The sequence below is a fragment of the Sebastes umbrosus genome, chromosome 16, assembly GCF_015220745.1.
Source record: "Sebastes umbrosus isolate fSebUmb1 chromosome 16, fSebUmb1.pri, whole genome shotgun sequence".
Lineage (NCBI taxonomy): Eukaryota > Metazoa > Chordata > Actinopteri > Perciformes > Sebastidae > Sebastes > Sebastes umbrosus.
The window spans coordinates 7,634,707-7,653,825 of NC_051284.1; the positions used below are offsets into that span (position 1 = coordinate 7,634,707).

Sequence of the window (19,119 nt, forward strand, 5' to 3'; positions counted from 1 at the left end):
TTCGTGGTCCAAGAGACTTTTTTGTAGATCACATTCAGCAGCACATATCTGTCAAATTTCAAATTGATAGGACTTATGGTGTGAGGGGGCTGGCCGTGAAAAATTTTATAGCGCCACCATGTGGCCAATTGTTTTCATATTTTATGTGAAGCATTATGACATCATGTACAGTTATGGTACCAAGTCTCATGTCTCTAGCTCATTCCAGCTCACAGCAAATTGAGCAAAGGCATAATTTAGCATAAAATGCTAAATAGGCCACGCCCACATGCACCGATCAATATGACACTTCACATCTGTGTTAATACTTGCCCCCAGAGTATGTGCACCAAATTTGATAAAATTCTGTCCACCGGATCTTGCGATACAAGTTTCTGATATTTGTGGCGCCCCCTATGGGTCAAGCGGAAAATGCTTTGGTACGCCTATTCCCAAACACGTATTGAAGATATCTACCAAGATTTATGATGATTTGACTAATGGTCAATGAATTATGGCCAATTTCCTGCTAAGCCCCTCCAATTGAAAAGTTTGTTGGTCAACAGATTCATAACGCAATGAGGTATCAACACGCTTTATGCAACTTTAGATGACATTAGTCCAATAATGATCCACAGAAAATTTGGTAGCAATCGGACCTACGGTTTAGGAGGAGATGTCAAAAATCAGTTTTTCAAAAAATCCAATATGGCGGAAAATCTAGTTAGGCGGACTTTAGTGGTCTGAGCAGCTTTATTGTAGATCACACGGAGCTGGACAAGTGTGTCGAGTTTCAAGTCAATCGGACTTACGATGTGAGGGGCGTGGCCTTTCCAAAATCGCGTGTTTGGGCGTTAATTACAGCGCCACCATGTGGCCGATTGGAGTCATAGTTCTTGAGAAGCACATGCACATCATTTCCAGTTATTGTGCCAAGTTTCATGTTTCTAGCTCATTCCAGCTCACGGCAAATTGCGCTTCTTCGGCAGACAATGAATAATAAATAAAATTCACACAAAAATTATTGTGCCAAGTTTCATGTTTCTAGCTCATTCCAGCTCACGGCAAATTGCGCTTCTTCGGCAGACAACGAATAATAAATAAAATTCACACAAAAACAATAGGGTTATGCCCCTTCGGGGCTATAACCCTAATAATAAACCGGCACAAACTCAATAGGGTTCTGCCCCTTCGGGGCTTGAACCCTAATTACCATGTAATCAATTTATATCTATATAATATATAATATAATGTATATTTTCTAGTAAGTATATTATGAGTATATAACATACATGTATAATAAATAGTAATTGTTTATTCATCTTATGTGTGTAAACCAATCCTTTGGTCAATAATTGTATTGTATTGTAGTGTAATATAATATAATAATGGCAGGAGGGGTAATATTAGTGTTCTGTGTTATTGGTTCAACCAGTGAAGAACTGAACCACTTCCTGAACCAGTGACGCGGTATGGCCGGGCAGCGAGGCTTCGGACGTCATCAATGACGTCGTTGGTCTAAAACGATACAAACCTCGATACGCGCAATGCGGAAAACTTCCTGGATTACTCGACACGCCCTCCGAAGCCTCGGCACAGCACATAACATCACTACTCCAAACCACTTTTTCTCGACCAATGAGATTACAGTCGAAGCACATCTGATTGGTCGAGGAAACTTGTTTTTTTAGTTTTTAGTTTTTGTTTTTTTAGGATAATACTGTGGAGCTTCGTTACCACGGTTAAACAAACTAGAATCACATCAGCGTCTCTGCAGACACTCCCTTTCAATGAAAACACAACAACAAGAGAGCTTACTATGATTTACATTTCTGCCTTTATCTCTAATACATGAGTCTCCCTGCTGAACAAAATAAGAGAGGTCATAATAGATTAAATAGGCAACATTGAGGCACACTTTCACAAGCTTTTTTCTATGTAATGATAATTAAGTGTGATAAGATAAGATAAGATAGGATATTCCTTTATTAGCCCTGCAGTGGGGAAATTTGCAGTGTACAGCAGCAAAGGGGATAGTGCAAAAAACAAGATGCATCAGCTAACACAGTAAGAAAGAGCTAAACAAAGTGTAACAAAATATGAACCATTTAAATAGAAGGAAGTATAAAAATAGGAGCAGTATATATAGTATTGACAATAAACAGACTATTAACAAAATTGCACAAAATTGCATGTTTAGACAAGTAGGCTATCTGACTACCCCTAACTAATCCTGCACGTTAGGTCGCCATGGAGAGGTTTTGTACAGTTTGATGGCTCGGGGAACAAAGGATTTCCTGAGTCTGTGGGTGTTTCTTCATACAGTCAAGGGATTTTGTTGGTAGGTGTCAATTCATTCTTCAATCTGTTGTGGCCAGGGGCTGACCTTTAGATATTTACATCTGTGAATAAAATGTTTACCAAATAAAATCAAATTATTTAACTAAAATTCCATTTTTTTCCTCCTCAATAAATAATCCAGCTTTAACATACATGACATACATATGACTCAGGAAATCCTTTGAGCCATCAAACTGTACAACACCTCTCTAGGGGGGGGGGGGGGACAAAGGAGAAAGGTCTGCAGGACAGATAATAATGCACACAGTGCACTTTCATAGACTCCGAGGGAGATCTGCACCCATTCCTCTCCTTCCCACGTCCATGAGTCTGCAAAACACCAGTGCCATCTATGCCAGCTGACAGCCAATGAGAGAGCCTGCTACATCCCATGTGGCTAATTTGCATTGATTCGCCTCGTTTTATTAGTGGAGGACCGAGAGGGACACTTTAAAGCTAAATGCAGAGGCTAAATGGAGAAGCTATATGACTCAGCAAATCCAATAGCTAATACATTTAGTATTAAGCAGAAGGGAAATGCTATTGCAAACGGGAAAAGAAATTGCCTTTTTAAATGCCTGATTAAAACCAGTACTCTTAATTCAATTTGTGAATCCAGTTATTTGTTTCTCTTTTTAAACTGCATTTTCAAATAGAATTATAAATTCCATTATTTATTTATTAAATCATTAATGCATTATTAAATGATGTACTTATTGACTGTGTTATGGTGTTTTTGTAAATCCCTTTTTAATTTGAACTATTTATTGATGGATTAATATTTCATTTGTAAATTCTTTTCATAATTCTTCTTTTTATTGCCCATTAAAATGTCAAATAATGAAATACTTTGTAATTTTGTCAATTTATTGATAGATTAATAAATTAATTTGTAAACACATTTGTTAATGCCTATTTTTTATTGTACAATTAATAAATGCATTTTTAAATATTTTTTAATGCCTATTTTTATTTTATAATTAGTTATTAATCAATTAAATGCTCTGTTACTATTTATGTGACTCTTGTGGTCCTCCATACATGGTACAGTAATACATTTTGATTCAAAGCCAAAGTTATTATTTCTATTACCATAAGAAAAATACACTTTACCAACAAATTTACTATTTTTGTTGAAAGTTGTCAGTGTAAAACATTGTAAATGTAAAGTACAATCAGTCTTTATGACAATAAACATAAGATAGAAAGGACAATAAAGAAGAAAAATATTGAAATAAAATACAATAAATTAATAATTACAATTTCAAAAAGACGAAAAAATGCAGATTCTGGTATTTTCAGACATAGTTCGAATGTTTAAATAAATAAAGCTGTCATCCATGATGGAGAAGGACTCCCACCCCATGCAGGACACCATCTCAGCACTGGAGAGCTCCTTCAACGACAGGCTGCTCCACCCAAAGTGTGTGAAGGAGCACTATCGCAGGTCCTTCCTTCCTGCAGCTGTCAGACTCCACAACCAGCACTGCTCCCAGTAGATCACAACCAGCACTGCTCCCAGTAGACCACTTACACTTACACACCAAAAACTGACAATAACTGCACTATACTGTATACTGACTGTGCAATAGCATTATCATTATTACTACTCAGGTGTAATTCATACTGTGCAATATTTTCAGGTGGAATTTCATTGCATTCTCACTGTGCAATATCACAATCCACTTGTGCAATTTTTTTAATAGTCTGTTTATTGTCAATACTGTATATACTGCTCCTATTTTTATACTTCCTTCTATTTAAATGGTTCATATTTTGTTACAGTTTGTTTAGCTCTTTTTTTTACTGTGTTAGCTGATGCATCTTGTTTTTTTGCACTATCCCCTTTGCTGCTGTAAACTGCAAATTTCCCCACTGCCAGACTAATAAAGGAATATCCTATCTTATCTTATCTTTATTTTATTTTGGTAAGCCTCTATCGTCATATGACGTCATGTTCCTGCGACTGTTTATATGCGACACACCATCATGGCGCTGTTTCCAGCTTTCGCAGAAGTCGAGAGTAACGACGTTGAAGATTCGTCTAAAGGTGATAACTCCTTCGTGTAATAACCATTTTAATGTGGTTGTTATTCACCTCAACACTCCTCTAGTCTTAAGTCTGAGAACATAAACCTGTTGAGCAACGAGTTAGCTCATATATTAGCTTATATTGTCCTGGCGACTGACTGCTGATGAAGCTCAATGACAGAGCTTCTGTCCACTCCACGGTTACCTCTGACAACCAGGAGACCGTCTGACTCTTTGTGTGCCTCGTTTATGATGCTAGTGTCACATAAGAAGGCGTTATTGTTGTTTTGTGCGTTAGCAACGACGCATACCGGATTGAAAACAACATAAATCCTCCTTCTTGCATAAAAACAGGGACCAAAACATGTCAATACATCCTTGATGATATTCTATAAGGCGTGTGTTTCTGCTGAATGCTTTGGTTTCTGGTTGTATTTGTCACTGGTGGTGAGATTACATTGTCTTCCACATATTGTGATTTTTTTTTTATTCAGTTTTAAGGGAAAACATCCTCCTTTTGTCAAAGGTCAAAGGTCAACTTTCTTATCCCACAAGGGGAAATTCATGTGGTCACATACACATCTCATAAAAACAACATGTAAAAACCTCACACACTTCCCAGGATCCTGCGTACAGTGCAGTCCCATACACACACACACACACACACACACACACACACACTAGCAGAACATCCAGTACAATACCGACGGTACAAAAAAATACACCCTTCACAATATAAAATATAAACTCTATACAAAGTGCAATCCAACAGTCTTAGTATACAGAGAAACACCATCCAAAACAGTATACAGTATAGTGTGGGCTGCAGCCTATTTACCTCTCGTTTAGAAGTCTAATTGTCGTCAGCACAAAAGATTTGCTATACCTCGTTGTTCTAATTTTTTTCTGCAGGAATCAGCTATTTAATCTGCTACTCCTTTTGAATTTCTGATGGAGAGGATGGGTAGGATCGTTGAGGATCTAATCTGCCTTTTTTAGAATAAGGTCCCTATACAGCTGTGCTGCAGACACCTGATCGATCCCAATGATCCTGCTTGCTGTCTTGATCATGCGCTGCAGTTTGACATGATCTTGAGCACGCATATTACGGGTTTACATGCACTCTAGTATCCTGGCTTTGAGTCTTGTTGGTTATGATCATATTTGGGACATGACCTTTACATGGGGAACACAGAGAAAAACATCATCTTTGACTCCACATGCAGCAAATCTGTCATTTCTGTAACGACTGAGTTTGGTTTCTGGCTTCCTAGACATTTTGATGTACTTACCCATCTTCTGGCTTCAACTTCTCCAGCTAATCTTCAGCAATGCAAGACAAGAGAAATGTATCCCCCACATTATTAGTATTTGATGTTTCCACATGGGATTAGAAAACCCAGCTACAACTGTGATACTAACACTGCATGTAAATACACTCAGTGAGTGATACTCACCTCCTCCTGATCACTGAATAACAGTCTTTTTTTTATCCTCTCTCTCCTTTTAGGATTAGACTGGCTGAACAATAAGAGTTTTCAGACTGGAGATGCCCTCTCTCTTCACAGTCGGTTTATTGAGAAAACTAGTGAGAGGCCGAATGAGAAGGAAACAAGGTACAGATCAATACCGAAAGCTAGTTTCTTTGCTTGCAGACACAATACTGGACATTCTACTTTACATGTGCAACTTTGTGGTTTGTAGGATGTTTTAAATTTTCTCTTAAAACCTTTTTCCACTAGAAAGCCATTGTCAGTGTTTGACACATACTGCAATTTTATTGTTGCTTTTCTGCCGTTGTTCTATTCAATTTTTCTTTACACTACGCATTTCCCCTTATGTTTTTCTTGTTTCTATATTCTTATTCTCTCTACTTGCATCTGTTTTTCTTCACTGTGAAGCACTCTGTTTAGATATTTGCTGAATGAAGACCGTTATTTTATCACTTTTCTAGTACAAGTATTAGAAGTACTTGAAAATGAGTCAAACAAATCTTTGATTTTGCTTGAGGCAGGTGTTTAATGGGTTGTTTGCATCTCTGACTCGCATTAATGTTGAGTTCACTTTATAATCCTTAGTGCAGGCAGAGAGGTGAGCTCTGTGGAGGAGGATGAGCGTAACGTGGCATCAAAAAAGAAGAAAAAGAAGAGTGAAAAGAAGAAGAAAAAGAAGAAAAAACACAAGAAGAAGAGTGGGAGATATTCGGATAGCAGTGGGTCTGACTCTGAACCCATTTTCCCCAGTGACCTCAAAAAGGAGCAAAAGGCAGATAGGTATAGATGCACATTTCTACATCACACATGCTTACACTCTTAATCATAAGCCCCGTTTCCACTGCAGGAACTTTTCCCCGGAACTAAGAACCTTTTGAGAAACTCATTGCGTTTTGACTGCTTTTGGTGGAAACCCAGCTTTATACACAATAGCACTGGCTTATCTCTGCTCTGTATTTATGTGTGTGCATCCATGCAGTCCCCAGGCTGCTCCGATAGCAAGTAGTTTCTCCTGGTTGGATGACCTCCAGTCGCCCGCAGGGCAGCCATTCTGTGTGGACCGTAAAGCAGACCCAGCCAACTGGACGTACAAGTCCCTGTACAGAGGAGACGTAGCCAGGTAACACGCACACATTTATTCATTTATATTCACACAAGCATACTCTCTGTGTATGTGTGTCCGTCTTAGTGACTAAAAATGTAGTGGGTTATCATTTTGAAACTCTTTGTGTGTTCCAGGTACAAGAGGAAAGGCAGCTCGTCCTTGGGTCTGGACCCCCGCAGACAGGGACTCTGCTGGGAGGTGTCGGAGTCAAATAAGAAACAGAAAGGAGGGGACAAGAAGAAATCCGCCGACAGATACTTCTCTACAGTCAGTCGCAAGCTGCTGAGGTCCGAGGCCCCTGTTCCTACATTACCTACGATTCCAGAGCGCGGCGATGCCATCACCCCCGCCTCTTTCCTCTCGCTGGGTGATGGTGAGGAGAACAGAGGAGGTGAGACTGGTAAGGAGGTAACAGACGGTGAAGGGGAAGACTTTACAATCTCAAAAAAATCAAGCAAAAACCTCAGCTGGTGTTAATGTGTCAATCCAGGTGACAGAGTGAAGACGTCATTCGTTAATCCTCTCGGTGTGTACGACTCCTCCACGGCGCTGTGGCTGCAAGGGAAGGGACAGCCGGAGCAGACAGAGCAGCAGAAGCAGGACACACAGACGGGACAGAGTGCAGCGCCTTTGGCCGGGAGGACTGAAGAGTTTAACAGGCGGCTCAGAGAGCTGCCAGCAGACACGCAGCTATGGATACAATTCATACGATACCAGGTATGAAGACTGTTTTTCTTACTATGTAGACTACCGCTTTATTCTGCTTCACTTGCCTTAGATTATTAATTATCGAACTATTTGGTTCTATTCTATTGTAGTTATTATTATTCTATATATTTCTAATCATCAACAAATCCCAGGTTAAGACCAACACCAAGCTCTTTTGGTTCCCTAGGCAAAATTCAGATTTGGAGCCGCCAGAGGCCAACATCATACCTCTATATCGAGATTTATTTTCTTCCTCCTCTTTTCTCTGTTTTCTTCCTTGCGCACCTGAAGGCTTGGATCTTTTCAATATAAAGAAATAAAATGTGAAAATGCTAGGTATGTGCGCCTCTTGATCTGTCCGTCTAGTCGGGCTGTTGTGATGAGCACAGCACAGTGTACCCCCCACACTCACATGCATGTTTTCAGGCCCCTTTATATTGTAACTTGCAATATGTACTGTATGTATGACACCAGTGAGATAGTCATATATCAGCCTATGATAATCATCAGACCCATCATTTATCTGAACTCTTCCTGTTTATTGCTTTTCAAGTCATTCCGTAAGTTCTAACTTTTAAACCTTCTCCTCTCCTCCCTCTCTCTAGGATGAGCTGAGTGCAACGGTGTTTGGAGGCGAGGAGGAGCAACAGGGCAGCGATTCGGTCGAGCGCCGCAAGTCTTCCTACAGAGCGGTCCTAGAGAAAAAGCTGAGCATCGCAGAGCGCGCAGTGGCCACCAACCACGGCTGTATAGCTCTACAGCTGGAGAGGCTCAGGATCTGCCAAGAGCTCTGGGAGCCCTCACTTCTGGCTAAAGAATGGAAGAAACTGGTCAGTCTACAGTCTTTATGTGTTTCCATAAAACTCACTCAGTGCTTTTGTATTTTGACTACAGCCGTGGTTTATTTTTTTAGGTTGGATTTTTTGGACTAAAAAGAGTGCAAAATTGTCTGTGCTCTATTTATTGTACAGGTTCAGTCAGGTTCACACTGCATTTTTACAAGCAAAGACGCTACACATTTGAATTAATCACTTTCTATAACCATTTATTGAATCAATCCTTGAGTTTGGCATATTTGGCCGTCGTCATCTTGGGTTTTTTACAACCAGAACTGACATGAGAAGGTGGAGCTAAGTGCAACTGAATGCTGAATAACACATTTTCAGGCATCTAAAAAGTTCATAATTAACTTTCATGAAGTGGAAACACACTGTGAAAGGGTTCAAGTACTAAGACGGAAACATGGTCAACACCCAGCCCAGACAACACAGTGGTAGCGACCTGTCAGTCACAAGGTAGCCACGCCCTAAAGCATACCCTGCTTTATGGTCTATTTGACTCTAAATGGGACCATAATTTACTAAATGAACATATTGAAGAAGACTTGAAACTAGTGATTGAGACCATAAACTCATGTGTACAATGTTTACTGAGGTAATAAATCAAGTGAGAAGTAGGCTCATTTTCTCATAGACTTCTATACAATCTGATTGCCAATCCCTTCACTTTTTAGACCCGGAGGTAGCCCACTGCTGTAGACCAAAGCTTATAGTAATCTTAACGAAGCTAACTCATGTTTTTTTCTGTTGTATCTCAGGTGTTCCTCCACCCAAACAGTGCCCCCTTATGGAGGGAGTATCTGCTGTTCACCCAGAGCTACTTCAGCAACTTCACCGTGTCAAAGGTCAACGCTGCGTACGGGAAGTGTCTAAGCACGCTCAGTGCGGTGCGTGACGGCACCATGGTCTCTCATCCGGCCCAGCCAGGGCTTGAGGAGGATATGTTGGGTAAGAGAGATTTTGTTCAGCCTTTACTTATCCAGTGTTTCTACTCTCAGAGGACTGATTACAGTTACATATTCAGTTACCCAGCCCAGTTTCATCACCTGCATCTAGGCCTGTTTCCACCGCAGGAACTTTCCCCCTCAAACTAAGAACCTTTTGAGGATCTCATTGTATTTCGACCGCAGGGACCAGGGTCTAAATTAAGTTCCGGGGACATTTTATGGAGCCTTTTTACCCCCCAAAAAGGCCCTGGTTGGGGGGGGGTAGTACTTTCTGACAGTACCGGAACTGTTGGGGTGGAGTTTGCAGGGATGACTGTGAAACACACACAGCATCACTGCTTCAACTCGTGTACTGCTTCATTCATAAAGCAAGGAAGTACTCTATTATCGATTTAGGACCATTTTTAGGACAAGGGGAGAGCAATGTTTTTGTTTGATAACATTAAAAGTAAAGTTAGGCTCTGCTGTCGGCTTCCTGACTCATTCTCAAGACAGAGAGTAAAAAGAGAGAGAGAGATCGTGCACACTAAACTGTAGGCGGCAGAGTGTATTTACTGCTGTGACCACGAGCAGCCCTTGTCCCATGTCATGTTGCTTTTTTTTCATACATCAGCGGACTAATTTGCCTAATCTTTGCAGAGCTTTAGACTGCAGTGGATACGCAGACAACAGTGGTCTGATGGATCCTTTTAGTTCCTTGAAAAGTAGTTCCAGGGACTAAAAGTCCTGGGAACTTTTGGTGGAAACCTGGCTTTTATCATGCATATAAATGCACTTTACATGTGATGCATCATATTCGTATCCGTTTGAATACAAAGCCTTTTTATTTGTATGCTCAATGCTTATTGAAAGTTGTCGTAATTGTTCCTGGTTGTCTTTCCTTTCTGTCCAGATATCTTCACCCAGCAGTGTCATTTCCTGCGTCAGTCTGGACACTCAGAGAAAGCAATTTCTCTGTTTCAGGCCATGATCGACTTTACTTTCTACAAACCTGACAGCGTACGAGAACTGTCCACCAAGCAGCAGGTAAATACACACACTAAAGCACCGGTGCTTCAGCAATGTAAATAAGGAGGAAATCGTGTCCTCCAGTGAAGTTATGTTTTTGCGTGTGTGCAGGTTGAGTTCTTTGAGCCGTTCTGGGACAGCGGGGAGGAGAGGGTTGGAGAGTTTGGGGCCAGAGGTTGGAAAGCCTGGATGCTCCAACAAGAGCGAGGAGGGTGGCTGCAGCCCAGTGCAGGTAAAACGCACGCAGACATCCTTATAGCAAAGTGAAGCAGGCTTTTACTTTATTTAGTGTTGATGTAAATCCTGGAACAATCTCTAAATTGATTTGTGGGATAAAGTCATAAAAAAACAACAAGAAAACCAGAGTCATGTTCTCGTGTGTGGGTTTCCACAGAGGAAGAAGAGGAGGAGGAAGAGGAGGAGGAGGAGGAGGTGAAGGACCGGAGCAAGCCCAGATGGACCGTCTGGTTGGATGTGGAGCCGTCTCGTGAAGCAGCTCACTGGCTGCCCTGGAGGCCCGACAAAGCCAAGGGCCAATCAGAAGAGGACTGTGAGGACCCGGACAGACAGGTAGGGATTTAAAGTGCTCATGTATGATACATTGGGAAGCCATTTACAATATGTTTAAATGAAAGGTGCTATTGATAACAGTGATGACATTCAGCCACTAGATGTCTCATTCTCCCTCCCCTGTTCCATTGCATTCACTTCACAACAAGTGGTTGCCAGGTTGTCAAACTCATGCCAATGTGCAACCATAGCTAATGTTTGGTTAGAAAGAGAGTCCGCTAATGTCAACAAATGACCAGACCCCAACACAAACTCCACTCTCAATAGGTAAACTATTGCTCAACATACTTTTATGTGAATAAACAGTAGTATGTATCTTATCGGACGCACTGAGCAGTAATTTATGTCGTCACTTCCTGAGAGCCTCCTTGCCGGTTGGAGATGTGTAACCATGGTAACCGTGCCAACCTCATGTGACCAAAACGACGGTTTGTGAGAATCAAAGTCTGAATTAATTTCAAATATATATTACGCTTAGCAAAGTGAAATCTTATACATACAGTTAAATTGAAGCGTTATTGATGTTACAGAGCTGTCCATCAACGTCTGTTATGAACGTTGTCGTTACTACCGCATTGCATTGTGTGATATTTATGCCGCCGTAGTGTCCAGCGTTGCATAATGTATTATTTCACCGGAAATAGTATGCATTCGGTTTCATACTAAGGTTTCGGACATACTTAAATATCTCACATACTGTTTTAGCGTACTAAATGGCATGTTAGTGTGGAATTTCGGACGCAACATAGTGATATTGTGGTTTTAGCTGTCAATCACGTTCACGCTTGTGTATCGCCTCACTGTTTTGACCGATGCTTGCTCGCGTCTACATAGTGCGAGCACAAGCAACAGGACGCTGACTGTCGTTGACTTAACGGCCACAGGTGTCACTGTGAACAAGCAATTTCTGATTCTTAAATAGAGCCCCTTTAAAATGATTATTCACAATCATAATCATTTTCTTTTTAAGTAGCCATTCTGTTCTAAAAGCTCTGTGGATATATTCTTTTTTTTTTTTTTTTAAATGATTCATCTACATAAAATTTTTATCAATAAGACCTTTTAGCCACTAATACTGTAGTTGTAACCACTTTGTTTGACTCCCTGTCTGTCTCTTTCTCTTCAACTGTAGGTGTTGTTTGATGACATCGGCTCGTCCCTAATTTGTCTGTCTTCACCAGAGCTCCAGCTCCGTCTTCTTCTCCGTTTCTTGTCATTCCTGGGGCTGCCCGTAGACTCCGTGCTCTCTGCTGCCCCCTGTCAGCCTGGCCTGCTGCTCGAGAACCTTTCTCTGCTCACTCAGGGTAAAAATTACACCATTAGAATAACACAAATTAAAATATAACCATGAACTTGAAGCATATCATTAAGACAAAGCTGGCTCCATGTCTCATCCTAGGTATTGAGCTCAGTCGTCCTCTGACCGCCCACGACCTCCCTGACCCCGGGGTTAACTCTGTAGGTCACATGACCACTCTCCAGGGAACAAGGAAGTGGGTGGGGCTTGGGAAGCTGGGCGAAAGGTTTGTCACCAATGTGTTCAATATGGTCCAACCTGTCCTTCCTGCCCACCACCGAGCCGCCCTGTCACTCAGCTGGATGCAGTACCAGAAACTCAAGGTAGGAGTCGGTTTATCGGACTCTGAGTTATATTAAAATTGGATGAAAAAGCATTTAGGTCAACTTAATTTCAAGTAAAAAAAAAAAAAAGTGTCTGACCTTTGCACTGTTTTAATTATTTGTATTTGTGTGTATATGTCAGGTTTTGCGCTGCCTACGTGGCTGCAACAAAAAGCGTCTCCGCTCTCAGGGAAAGAGCAGCAAGCGAGTTGCCAAGCAACTGCTCAAAGAACCAAACAACCGCTCGTCGTTGGTGCTGTGGCGGGAGTACGCCCACCTTGAGTGGACGCTGTGCAACCTCGACGAGGCTCGCAAAGTCTTCTCCACGGCCACAGCGATAGGGGGAACCAAAGGGCTGAAGAGCCCCACCCTCTGTGAGCTGTGTCTGCTGTGGGCCCAGCTGGAGGTAGAGGACGGGCAGAGCGTGATAGGGGGAAGACTAAGTGATGTCACCGTGTCCCCAGCTGTTTGTGTACTAACAAGGCTAGCAGAAGGAACCTCCTCATCCTCCCAGTCCCTCTCTCCGGTTTCCATCCTGAAAGCCAGGAAGTCGTATGAGCAGGCTCTGACTGATGGCTTGTCAGCCCTGGACCAAAACATCCAAAACCTTCAGACCAACAGAAAAGGTTCGCTTCACAACAACTTCTCTATTTCATCTGTCACAGAGTTGCAACACAAGTCTTATAAAAGGGCCAGCAGGTTTTAGCCCATTTGATCATTCAGTATTACTGCGGGCCATTTTTCCAAACATATGACACCATTTGTTGAGATTCACGAGTGCATATTTATCAACTACTTGAAACTTAATAAATGAAAAAAAATATGTAATCCATCGCATTTAGTTGAATATTTAGTTGTCTTTATACTTTAAAAATGGTGGTAAATAATGTGAGGTATACCGTGCATGATTAGTAGTAATTGGTCTGAAACATGGAACAACAACCTTCAGCAATAAGTAAACATTACCAGTTACGCACCAGTCCAACTTTTTCTCACCAAATACCAATTCCAATACTTCAACTTGAAGTGCCAAAACCAAATACTGATCGGATACTGGTGCTCTCTTTTTCCTAAATTTAAAACTTGTATCTAACTATGTGAAACTCATTAGAGTCGTTTTTATGTAAGGTAACATAAGGCCAGGGAGTTGTTGGCTTGCTGTGACTGAATACATTTAACTGATAGCAGAAACACTGAACTTTATTATGACACTGATGGAGAAAACTTATTTATTGTGGATTGGTCACAACTGGCCAATACTCAGTCTACTTATTCATGTCAGTCTGATACCGATCGGGCAGATCAGATGAGTGCATACCTAGTTATTATTCAACATATTAGTATAATTATTTTTAAAATACACAAAAGCATTGCCAAACTAATAATACTAATAGTAGCAGTTGTGGAAGAAGTACTCTAGAACTTTTATTTAAGTAAAAATAGTAATACTACAGTGTAAAAATAAAAGTAAAAGTCCATTCAAAATCTTACTTGAGTAAAAGTACCAAAGTATTCAAATCAAACTATACTTAAAGTATCAAAAGTAAAAGTACTCATTATGCAGAATAATATATATTCTAGTATTGTATTATAATTATTGATGCATTACTGTATACATCACATTAATATTGCAGCTGTTTATGGTGTGGCACATTTTAAATACTTGCTTAATCTACAATAGCCTAATTTATTAGTTGATTTATATTTTGTTTTAATAATCTGAATCTGTAAAGTAATTAAAATGATGAAATACATGCAGTGCAGTAAAATGTACAATATTTTCCTCCGATATGTAGTGGAGTAGAAAGTAGTAGAAAATAAAAAATACTCAAGTAAAGTACACTACTTTCCATCACTGAGTAGTAGTTATGTAATACATGATATTTGTCATTAAGATTAAGGAAAAAATCCTCCCCAAATGTCCTCGGTCTTTTTCGCAGAAAACATTTTGACATGTCGCAGTAGGAAAAGCACATGTTAAATTAATGATGACTGAATTCCAATTAGCTTATTCGGTTTCAACGTTCTGGTATTGTGCATGCTGGTTCACTGTCACACTCTCATGGCTTACTGGGACACTTGAATGTAGATGAAGTAACACCTGTGCATTTCCTACTATGACAGGTCTGAATGTCTCCTGTGAAAAACAGCTGTCTTTCATGAATTTGATTTTACTTGTCATCTCATCATTCAGGTCATGAGGACCTGCTAGGAGAGAAGCTGAGGCTGAGAGGCCTAATAGGCTGCTACGCTCTGTTCCAGTACCTCACAATGGGCATCCAGGCAGCTAACGCCGTCTACAGCCAGGCTAGAGAGAGGACGGAGGAGCTGCACCACACGCTAACACCTGACAAGCAGCTCAACAGTAATGAGGAAGCCAACCTTGCTAGCACTGACACTAGCCAGTCTGCAGCTGATTCCAGCCACACCAGCAGGCACTATGTTGACAGGCTAGCTTCAGAGTGTGAGGCATTAGCTGTGCAGCAGGCAGTGTTGCTTAGGTACCACAACAACATCAGCGTGTTTCCACTGGCAACACTGAGACAGATGCTGACCTCTGCCCTCGCCACCTGGCCCAGCAGTGCTCCCCTCTGGAGCATATATGTACAGGTAAGCCATGGTCTCCTCATAAGATGCCAACTCATTTAATTTTTTAAAATCAAATCAATCAGTTATTGGCAATGAGCTTCTCTAGATGTGTTTTCCCACAGCTCTTTGCACTTATTCTGTTCTGAATCAGTACTTGTGTATTTTGGCATGATGACAATCATGCGACTCGTGTTTCAGGTGGAGAACCGTTACCATAGTGCTGGCCGGGCGCGTCGTTTTTTTCACTCTGTAACCAGGGACAACAGCAGTGTGGTGCCACGCCTCTTTGCCATTGTTGCTGAACAACAAAGGAAGCAGCTGGTGGACGCTGCTCAGAGGTAAGAGAAGAAAGGCCGATGGGTAGGTGTGGGGTTATCCTGCACTCATGTTGTATGAGAATAAGCATTGTAACAAACTTCAGAAGATGTAATCAAGATGTCATGATCATAGTTTTCTCTGTTCTTTCTTCATGTATGGAAGCCCTGAGAGGCAAGTGAGAGGAAAAACATTGTTGTAATCCAAGTGTGATCTAAATTGTTTTCTATCCTGTGTTTGACAGGTGAAAAAAAAGGTTTTGCCAGGATAATCTTTCTAGGTTCTTTTATTATTTTTATCGTCAGTGAAAACTAGGCCTGTCAATCGATTTAAAATATTGAATCGTGATTAATCGCATGATTGTCCATAGTTAATCGTGATTAGTAACATTTTTTATCTGTTCAAAATGTACCTTAAAGGGAGATTTGTCAAGTATTTAATACTCTTATCAACATGAGAGTGGGCAAATATGCTGCTTTATGCAAATATATGTATATATTTATTATTGGAAATCAATTAACAACACAAAACAATGACAAATATTATCCAGAAACCCTCACAGGTACTGCATTTAGCAGAAACCCAGAAACGCAGCTGGTGTAAACACCCGACGCGTGAATCACGCAGCCGTTCAGCGAGGCAGCCGCCACATGCTCCTGACGTTCCCTGTGTGGACAAAGCTTGCACCTGCCAAAACTTTTTTTTTTCACCTAATTTCACAAATGATTTCTTTTTTTTTTTTAAGGAATTTAGAAAGATTATCCTGTCAAAACCTTTTTTCACATTTTCTTAAGTCATAAACTAAGGAGAGAATATTATTTAGATCAGACTTAGAAAGACTTCACTTGCCTCTCAGGACTTCCATATTTATGCGTAATAAGCCAAGAAAACTATTTTTCACAAATATTTTCTATCAAAATTCCCATTACCTACAGTACCTATTAATAATTGTATGTTGTTATGGTCTTTATAGGTCTTGTTGCTATGATGCTGCCTTGCCCATCCTGCCAGAGAATGGCCTCAGCCACCGTATCCGAGGACTGTTTGAAAGCGCCATAGCAACAGAGATGGGTTCTCACTGTCCGTTACTTTGGAGGATGTACATTCACTTTCTGGTGGGACAGCAAATAACACTCACAAATTCACCTGTTAACTTGACTAAATACCGGCTTTTCTTAAAGATGTACACACGATGGCAAAAACGGTTGCAGAAGTTACTTTTATCAAGGATCAAGGCAGAAATTTAGCATCTAGCATTAAATCAATTTTCAAAGAAATCAAATGCAAAAATGTGCATTTCAGTAATGATTAGAAAAACCTGTTGTGCCTTCAAGATTGCACTTTGTTCTGATCTGTATGTCATTCTACTTGTTAATCTCTGAACTTTGAGTGCTGCCTATTTTTATTTGTTTTCTCATTTTCCAAATATTGACTTGGAGATAGAAGTATAAAAACTAACACACAGTAAGACCAGCCCATACAGACTTACTTTGTGTAATTTGTACATTTGAATATACAAATATTGCCACTAAAGTCCTATGTCTGTGCTTTGTGTATGTAATGTGATTACATGTGTGTGTATATTTGGTAGGTGTCAGAAGGGAAGGTGGATAAAGCCACAGGGATCTTCTACAAGGCATTACAGAATATTCCCTGGGCTAAGGTGAGCTACAGACATATACGTGATACTTCCTAACAGCAGCTGACCTCCGTCTACTTAATTTTTAAAATTGTACGTATGAAAAATTAATTGTCTCTCTCTCTTTCTGTGTGTGTGTGTGTGTGTGTGTGTGTGTGTATGTGTATGAATGTAAATTTGCATCTATGCAAATATATGTGTGTGTGTGGCACGTGTGCGATCAGGGTTTGTACATGGACGCAGTGCAGCTGTTCCCTGAGCATCTGCAGGAGTTTGTAGATCTGATGACGGAGAAAGAACTCCGACTCAGACTGCCTTTAGAGGAACTGGATATACTACTTGAGGACTGAACACAGACATCTCATTCAAGAACTTGAGTTTGTTTCACTGGCAGTGTGCCAATATCGGCACACTCGATGGCACGAACAGGAGACTCGCACACAAAACTCAGATGCTTCCACACACACATTATACAGTGAGAGTTGCATTGATCTTATGGGCGAGGAGCCATCCTTTTGTACATAATGTCTAATGCTTTATTTTCACAGCAAACCACTAGCTGTGTTTTAATACCAGATACTGTTAATAAATATATGATTCTCATTCATGTGTTGTGTGCTGTAGGTTTATTTATACATGCATGCAACTGCACATTAATGAAACATATACTGAGATAAATGAAAACATAAAGAAGACCATGGAAACTGTGACATTCCACTGCCTCAGCATTTAAGAGTCATGATCAGGGAATGAAATTAGCACCTGCCACCTGCCAAATACAGGGTAAATGTTGGCTGTGGCAGGTACAAATTTCAGGTCACCTGCCACCATGGCAGGTTTTCCTTATATTAAGAAATATTATTTTTAAGAAGCAATTCCTAAATCAAATATATTCCATAAATCCACGGTCTGGTACCACTGACTCAGTGTTTACAATTCTAAAGCGTTCTACCTAGATTTCAGAAGTGGCAGACAAAAAAATGGCCGGTAATGTTCAGGTAAATGTTCAGTGACCTGAAAACGCTTAATTTCAGACCCTGGTCATGATTATCAAGTTTTAACTGTGAATGTTCAAATGCAAATTCTTCAACTTGTTCATAATGCTTTGGACACCCCTGGATTAAGAGACGGATGATGATGAGGTTAAATGATATTGTTGGTGAAAGACGAATCTTATACCACGAATAGAAAAATATCAGACTAGCTGTGTCAAGTTCAGAAAAAGTTGTCACTTTCTACGTGGTGTTATTTTTTAATTTTGTATATTAAATGTTATCATGTGAACAGTGCCACTGTAAAGTCTGTCACATAGTTTAAGTATGTGTTATTGCAATTTTTGTTCATTTAAATCATCTTTTAGAATTACATTTTAAACCTAGAGAATTCAGTCAAATTTTTTTATTTCAGTCAATAACTCCTCAACTCACCTGTGAATTACCTGCCCTGTTTTACCTGGCCTATTGATGTGTTACTCATACACCACAGGACATGCTGTACACAGTGTGGCGGTGGAGCTGGAGTCGCTCCCTCCTGCCAGCGTTGCCGCGCCGTGGTTTGACGCATTGCAGATCCGCCCTGGCCAATCAGCGGCCTCTGTACAGTCTGCAGAATATTGCGGTTCTGCTCCGTCCAATCAGAAGCGGCCTATCAAACACAGAACTGCAACTTCCCCAGTGCAGTCAGCTGCGAATGTATCCTTCCGCCTGCATAAAACTGTGTAACAAATTAGTCCGTCACTTTCGACAGATTAAAAAAATAGTATAAATAGATACGAGGAAACCTCTCGCCCTTTTCTTTAAAGGCAAACGACCACTATTATGAACTAATCAATTATTTTAATAAATGTTATGATTTTTTTTTTTTTATCCCCAGACAGAATTGTCCTCATAATAAACCTCTACTACATTTTAATGGGTTTTATTTTCTGACAATAACA

At 40.4% G+C, this 19,119-nt stretch overlaps 1 protein-coding gene across 2 annotated transcripts; it reads left to right on the forward strand.

Moving 5' to 3' along the window:
* Positions 1-4,259: 4,259 nt before the first annotated feature.
* On the forward strand, positions 4,260-17,792 carry nrde2 (NRDE-2, necessary for RNA interference, domain containing). Of its 2 annotated transcripts, none has more exons than XM_037747209.1 (19): positions 4,260-4,369; positions 5,861-5,966; positions 6,429-6,623; positions 6,823-6,963; positions 7,083-7,348; positions 7,439-7,665; positions 8,262-8,486; positions 9,254-9,443; positions 10,335-10,468; positions 10,562-10,682; positions 10,845-11,020; positions 12,153-12,324; positions 12,420-12,640; positions 12,783-13,266; positions 14,835-15,250; positions 15,428-15,567; positions 16,518-16,659; positions 17,136-17,207; positions 17,408-17,792. In XM_037747209.1, exons 1-19 carry the CDS (start codon positions 4,294-4,296, stop codon positions 17,531-17,533), a joined length of 3,630 nt encoding a protein of 1,209 aa, XP_037603137.1. In that variant the 5' UTR covers positions 4,260-4,293; the 3' UTR covers positions 17,534-17,792. The 2 variants fall into 2 exon arrangements, with proteins under 2 accessions (XP_037603137.1, XP_037603138.1); XM_037747210.1 differs by having other exon boundaries at positions 7,083-7,339; positions 17,408-17,533.
* Positions 17,793-19,119: the final 1,327 nt, after the last annotated feature.